Here is a 7,500-nt window from a genome sequence, read left to right as displayed (position 1 = left end):
ACCATACCATACCATACCACTCCATACCACAGCATACCATACCACACCACACCATACCATACCATACCATACCACACCATACCATACCATACAATACCACACCATACCACACCATACCATACCATACCATACCACACCATACCATACCATACCACAGCATACCATACCATACCAAACAATACCACACCATACCATACCATACAATACCACACCATACCACACCATACCATACCATACCACAGCATACCATACCATACCATACCATACCATACCACACCATACCATACCATACAATACCACACCATACCACACCATACCATACCATACCATACCACACCATACCATACCATACCACACCATACCATACCACACCATATCGTACCATACCACATCATATCATACCACACCACACCATACCATACCGTACCATATCATACCACACCATACCATACCATATCATACCATACCGTACCATACCATACCACACCATATCATACCATACCATAGGTTACCGTAACGTACTATAGCACACCATACAATAATACCACACCATACCATAGAATACCATACATACCAAAGCTTACCGTGCTGTACCCTACTATAGCATATCCATAATACTTTATTTATAAATCACTATAGAACAGCTCAAGGCCAACAGTGTTCTAGAACAACAAACATAAAACATTAAACATCATTGCATAAAAAACAGAATAAAATGACAGCAATGTAAACAACAGTGTCAGCGCTATCCAAACCACAAATAACAAAACTAAAAGCTTAAAAAGGCATTATATAAAACTATAGAACAGCAGCAGAAGACAGCTTTGCAGATTGAAAAGCTAGAAAATAGAATTAGTTTTCAACTTTAATTGAATGCCTTGGATGATAATTCCAGAGTTTGGGGGCTCTAAAATAACTCTTGAACATAGGCTGCTGTAGTTTTTCTACACAATGTCGGACTCTATTGGTTGTACAGCCATCGGCTTTTCTAGCCTGTTTCTCTGGGTGCCGAAGCACACACATGATTTCTTGGCTTATTTAGTTCAACAAACAAAAGCCCTGAAAATATTTTGATTTACAAAAAATTTCCTATTTTTTACGACTCTTTAGATGTATTTTAATCTGTGGTTTTATTAATTCCGTTTTGCAATAGTTTAAGTTCATTTAACATGTAGCTGTCGTAGATGTCTATGTAGTGTCTGGTAGTTAAATATAGTCTGTTTAAAACAGCCTTCATGCTCCCTGAAGTTGAAGCTTTTACATAATTGACCTGGGATGACCTGTGACTTGTCTCTGTGTCTGACAGGATGTGCTGTACACAGTCTGTAACCCTGTTGGAAACGTCCTGCGAATCGTCATCTTCAAGCGCAACGGCATCCAGGCCATGGTGGAATATCCTGTCTCCATTTGTCTTCACCTTCTGCAGCAGCTTAATGTTTAATCTTAGTCAGCTTAGACCAGTTATTATTCAGTGAGATTTGTATTTACTTTCAAATGTTTATTTTTACCCACACATGCTAAACCACCCTTGTTAGCTGGGGAGGATACATCAGCAGGTGCCCGTAAAGACGCGGTTTGAACTTTTATGTTTACTTTTGCTGCTGCTGACGAAATGTGACGTGGTAGATGGTTACGATGAGAGCAGGTGAGGCAGCGAGCTGCAGCTGAAGGGGCTGCTTTAGTTGGACCAGAGCACGTTTGCATTTAGAGGCCCCAGCCATGCTTGTGTGGGTTTTGTTTCACGTCTCGGCTCGTGATTGGCTGGCTGCTTGATATCCCGATGAATCATCCTTAATGAGTTTGTTAACATTTGAGTCAGTGGAGGATGCTCAGAAGGCCAAGCTGGCTCTGAATGGGGCTGATATTTACTCTGGCTGCTGCACGCTCAAGATCGAATATGCTCGGGTAAACCCACACACGTGTGCACACACACACATATACATACACGTACACAATCTCTAACAAACACACACTCAGGTGCACGCACACAAATGCATCCTCATTCTCATGCCCACGCACACACACCCACCCAGAGGTGCTGTGCTCTGTCGCCCCCTGCAGCCCAACAGACTGAACGTCGTTCGCAATGACAACACCAGCTGGGATTACACCAAACCCTTCCTCCTGCACCGAGGTAGGACATCACCATCAAACTTACACACAAACACAAAGCAGACATGCACACACTCACCCAGCAGCTCTGTTACAACAGGGTCATAGTGATGAATGAACTCTGACCAGAAGCTAAAATTACCTCCTGAATTATACGAGAGGGACATCCTGGAGACCATCAACGGGACACACAGAGTCAAACAACCATTTACACACACACACACACACACACACACACACACACATACACACACACACACACACACACACACACACACACACACACACACACACACACACACACACACTTGTAAAGGCTCTAGATCATCTATGGATTTTCTTTTGGACAAACCTGGAGAAACGCATGGGGAGAACCTGCTAACACCACACATGAGTGAGTAGAACACATGACTGGTGCACAGGAACACATTTCATTTATTTGTTTATAGAGCACCTTCCACAACCTTTAGCAGAAGCCCAAGGTGCTGAACATAACAATAAAAAGCAGTCGCATTAATAAATCCAATAAAAGGTAAAAATCATAAAAATACAATAAAAACAGCATAAAAACTGGAAAAAAACAACAATTAAACAATTGAAATCAACACAAAGTTGCAGACTCCAGTGGTGAAAATGCCTGGACATCTTAACGAGCCTTCAGACGTAAATGGGAAAATGGTAAATGGCCTGTATTTGATTTAGCGCCTTCTAGAGTCCTGGAACCCCCCAAGGCGCTTTACAACACAATCAGTCATTCACCCATTCACACACACATTCACACACTGGTGGTGATGAGCTAGGATGTAGCCACAGCTGCCCTGGGGCGCACTGACAGAGGCGAGGCTGCCGAGCACTGGCGCCACCGGTCCCTCCGACCACCACCAGCAGGCAAGGTGGGTGAAGTGTCTTGCCCAAGGACACAACGTCAGCGACAGACTGAGTGGGGCTCGAACCTGCAACCTTCCGATTACGGGGCGAGCACTTAACTCCTGTGCCACCGTCGCCCCAGACGTGACTTAAAAATCTGGAAGGAAGGCGCCAACCTAACAGTCAAAGATAGACCTTTCCACAAAGTTGGAGCAAGGACCGCGAATGTGCGATCCTCCTTCGATTTGTATCTGGAACGAGGGACCACCTCGGGTTGTCGGAGTGAAGAGAGCGGGTGGGGACATGCCTTTGTTGCATTGCTGATAGATAAGCAGGAGCAGTACCGGGAAGAGCCCTAAGCGCAAGCACCAGCACTTCAACCCTCTCAGGCTCAAAATAAGTTTTGATAAAAAGATGAACAGCTAAGTCCTTCAGGGAACTTCTGAGTAAAAAAATGTTAATGAAATACAAATGTGGAGTAACCAGGTAGGTAGGTTTTAACGCCTGCCTCCAGAGGGTAAAACTTTTCTCTGTACTGGATGGGAAGCCCGTGGAGTTCCGCCAACACATGTGTAATATGGTCACGGCGTCTTGTGCCTGTCAAAAACCTAGCAGCTGAGTCCTGAACCAGCTGTAGGCGAGCAATCACGCCCTGACTCGGGGTACCAAACATCAATGACTGGTGCTCACTTGATTACTCCGTTGTAAAAGTTAGACGCCCCCTGACCAATGTACATTTTTAGTGTTTACGTGTTTTTCTGTCACACTTACAGCGTTTAGGAAACAGCAGAGAATGTCTCAGCTAGTAGCAGCTAACCGTTAGCATTAACAACTCCACCACACAGCAGAACTCCTCCAGGCTTGTGTTATTTGTGGAGATAAAACATTAACGTTGCAGAGCAAACCGAGTCAGTGTTAGAGTCGTGTTGCTGTTAGCCAATCAGGGGAGAGATGTTCACATATCAGGAAATAAGACTCCAGATCCTGTCTGAAGCGCAACTCGGCCGTGGCTCACTTCTACCTCCTGAAACAGAAACGCCGGAGCTTCTCTCCCTCAGACATCGACTCACAAGGCATCCATTTATCGTAGAGACCACTGCAGATGTGCTGAACAAACAAGTGAGCATGAACTTTAAATGTATGGTGCAGTATGGGGGCCAAAATTGACTACTGCCCAGCAGCAGGAGGCTATATAAATTCTGAAGCAAACTACCGACCTGATTAATGATAAGCTTGTGCCTGTAAGTGAGAGGCTGGCGCTACTTACTGAGCAATAGCACCTTTACCGGCATTATTACTAGATACGCTAGGGACTAGCAGCCCTCGACTGGTCATTGACTGGTTCAAACACTCCCTCTGCTGTCTATTAGCATGGATAGGCTAGCGTTAGCCTGGACGGGCTGTGTTAGCATTGGAGAGGCTAGCCATTAGCATGTCTCGGAGAGTCACTAATCAGCTAGTGGCCAGCCTAGGCATGCTATTGGCTAGCCTCGCCGATGCTAACGCCAGCCTATCCATGCTAATGGTCCATCAAGGGTGTAGGAAATCCAGCTAGTGGCCAGCCTAGGCACGCTAATGGCTAGCTTCTCTGATGCTAATGCCAGCCTATCCATGCTAATGGTCCATCAAGGGTGTAGGAAATCCAGCTAGTGGCCAGCCTAGGCACGCTAATGGCTAGCTTCTCTGATGCTAATGCCAGCCTATCCATGCTAATGGTCCATCAAGGGTGTAGGAAATCCAGCTAGTGGCCAGCCTAGGCACGCTAATGGCTAGCTTCTCTGATGCTAATGCCAGCCTTTCCAGGCTAACACTAGCCTATCCATGCTAATAGATAGCAGAGGGAGTGTGTGAACCAGTCAATGACCAGCCGAGGGCTGCTAGTCCCTAGCGTATCTAGTAATAAAGCCGGTAAAAGTGCTATTTCTCAGTAAGCAGCGCCAGCCTCTCAGTTACCGGTGCCAGCTTATCATTAATCAGGTCGGTAGTTTGCTTCAGAATTTATATAGCCTCCTGCTGCTGGGCAGTAGTCTTAATTTTGGCCCCCATACCACGCCATATAAACGTCTATGAATGGAGACAGGAAGGGTCGCGGTGATGGTACAGGGTGTAGAACCATGAAAACCGCTTAGAGGGCTTTAGGATCACACAGTCAAAGGAGAAGCTGAAGGTGGCTTAAAGTCCTGAGTGAGTGCAGGTGAGTGACCACTGATGGTAGGAAGCCTTTAGCTGTGGAGCTAAGGGGAATCACTGAACCCAACCACACACACACACACCACAAAAACCATAGCAAATAGGTCAAAGGTGAAACCGTCTATGCAGTTAGAGACACTGGAAGCGTGCTAGGGTAGAGGTTAGCCCTGGTTAGGGTTAGTCTTTAAGTTTTATGTCTTCAGGAAAGCCTCTGAGCCAGAATCACACAGCAGCCCCGATGGAGCGTAAATGTTTCCGTAGATCGTAGCGCTGTTGTGTCGGACCTCCTTTCCCCTAAATCCTCGTAATAATGTGTGTTCCAGATCGGGGAAAGGGGCGGCAGCGTCAAGCCATCCTTGGAGAGCATCCTTCCAATGGCTATGGTATTTACCTCTTCTTGCACCCCTTCCTGTCACTCTGCTGTCTCCTCTGTCTGAATCCCACTCTTAACTATGGCACCGCGTGTGTGTGTGTGTGTGTGTGTGTGTGTGTGTGTCTGTGTGTGTGTCTGTGTGTGTATGTGTGTGTGTGCAGGCCCACATTGTCCCCTACTGCCACTGCCTGCTAACAGCAGGTACAGGAGGAGCCATGAACAGGCCCAGGAGATGATCTCCTACCCTCCTCTCCTCCCAAAGACCTTCTCCTCCTCAACCTCTTCCTCCTCCATGTTGGGTTCCAGCTCCGTCGCCATGGTCAGCGGCCTCAACCCCACCAAGACCAACTGCAGTCACATCTTCAACCTCTTCTGTTTGTATGGCAATGTGGAGAAGGTTTGTGAGGTTTCTGGGTCTGATGGAGAACATGCTGGAGTGTGTTTGGGTTTTTGGGAATGGAGCTCCTCATCAGAACTAAGCCGAACTCCCGGTACAGGTAGATGAGCTTTGGCCTGTGTGGTTGTGTTGCAGGTGAAGTTCATGAAGAGCGTTCCTGGAACTGCGCTGGTCGAGATGGGCGACGAGTATGCTGTAGACCGCGCTGTCACTCACCTCAACAGCATCAAGGTGTTTGGCAAAAAGCTAAACGTCTGGTAAGCACTGCTGCTGGCCATGACCACCCATCTTCTGATTGGCTGCTATAGGCTGAGAAGCTGAGAGGGGGCTTTTCTTTGGAAAGTTATTGAAAATTTTGCCTTCCAACAAACTTTTAGATGATGGACCGTTAGCCCATACAGATCAGCAGAATGCTACTGTTCACCGTACCCGTGGTAGTCTTTTGTTCATTCTGAGGTCTTTCGCTGTCCATCTTCTCCTCCTCCTCCTCAGCGTGTCCAAGCAGCAGGCCGTGATTCCCAGCCAGATGTTTGAGCTGGCAGACGGCAGCAGCAGCTATCAAGACTTCAGTCTGACCAGAAACAATCGTTTCAACAGCACACACAGCAGCAGGAACATCATCCAGCCTCCAGCCGCTGTGCTGCACTTCTACAATGCCCCGCCCACCCTCAGTCAGCACCAGCTGCTCAAGGTGAGCTGACGGGCTCACAGGTGACACCCGAAGCAGCCCAACACCATCACAAATGTGCGTTCATTTCTCTCTGTTTCCCACCAGCTGTGTTCTGAACACGATGTTCCCACCTTCACCAAGTTCAAAGTCTTTGATGCCAAAAGTGAGTTCAGAGCGTAGAACCCAGGTCTAGAACCTGCTGGAAACCTGACAACCAGCATTTCCACTCACATCTGCGTTCTTCTCCTCACAGCCAGCTCAAAAACGCTTTCTGGTCTTTTGGAGTTCAGCAGTAAAACGGAAGCTGTGGAGGCTCTGACTGTGCTCAACCACCACCAGATCCGAATACCCAGTAGGTGGTCCAGGCCTGCTCAGCGCTGTCTATACGCTGCTACTGTAGATGAAGCTGATTCTAACTGGCTGGTTTTCTCTAACCTGCAGGCAGCTCCAGCCCCTTCACACTGAAACTTTGCTTCTCCACTTCCTCCCACCTGTGACCACCATAGCTCCCACACACACACACACATGGCTTCTCCAGGTCACGCAGGAGCAAATCTTAGTTTGTTTTAGAGATTCGGTGTTTCCCTCCAAAGTGATAAATAGATGAAAGTTGCATGTTTCATCGCGAGGGCATCCATGACAGCGCTACAGTGAACTACACGAGTGATGATGTCATCATAAGCAGTTTTCTGTTGTGACATAACCTGTCGTTAATGGTGGGCTTTTGTGTTTGTCGTTACTGGATCAGCTAAAGCAGTTCTCACTAGTTCAGTAGGCCGGTGCTGCTGGCATCAGACAGGAAATGTGAATCTTTTATTTGTGACCCTGCCGGGTAAGTTACAGTTAACGCTGTCGTATATTACACTGGTCATGTCATCATGGTCCTGAGTG

The 7,500-nt window shown here is 47.2% G+C and overlaps 1 protein-coding gene across 1 annotated transcript in view; it reads left to right on the top strand.

The window, feature by feature from the left end:
- Positions 1-7,500, top strand: part of LOC107382377 (heterogeneous nuclear ribonucleoprotein L-like) — a 35,900-nt gene that overhangs the window by 27,210 nt on the left and 1,190 nt on the right. Inside the window, exons 4-13 of the mRNA XM_070553612.1 lie at positions 1,307-1,394; positions 1,811-1,905; positions 2,062-2,134; positions 5,493-5,552; positions 5,704-5,939; positions 6,075-6,196; positions 6,432-6,630; positions 6,715-6,772; positions 6,863-6,961; positions 7,051-7,500. The exon at positions 7,051-7,500 is cut by the window's right edge and continues 1,190 nt beyond it. Coding sequence (XP_070409713.1) covers positions 1,307-1,394; positions 1,811-1,905; positions 2,062-2,134; positions 5,493-5,552; positions 5,704-5,939; positions 6,075-6,196; positions 6,432-6,630; positions 6,715-6,772; positions 6,863-6,961; positions 7,051-7,106 — 1,086 coding nt within the window. The 3' untranslated portion in view covers positions 7,107-7,500. The remainder of the gene's footprint in view (positions 1-1,306; positions 1,395-1,810; positions 1,906-2,061; positions 2,135-5,492; positions 5,553-5,703; positions 5,940-6,074; positions 6,197-6,431; positions 6,631-6,714; positions 6,773-6,862; positions 6,962-7,050) is intronic.

This window comes from Nothobranchius furzeri, chromosome 7 (genome assembly GCF_043380555.1).
Source record: "Nothobranchius furzeri strain GRZ-AD chromosome 7, NfurGRZ-RIMD1, whole genome shotgun sequence".
Classification (NCBI taxonomy): domain Eukaryota; kingdom Metazoa; phylum Chordata; class Actinopteri; order Cyprinodontiformes; family Nothobranchiidae; genus Nothobranchius; species Nothobranchius furzeri.
Note: the sequence above shows the minus strand (reverse complement) of the source record. Positions and strands in the feature narration are given on the sequence as shown.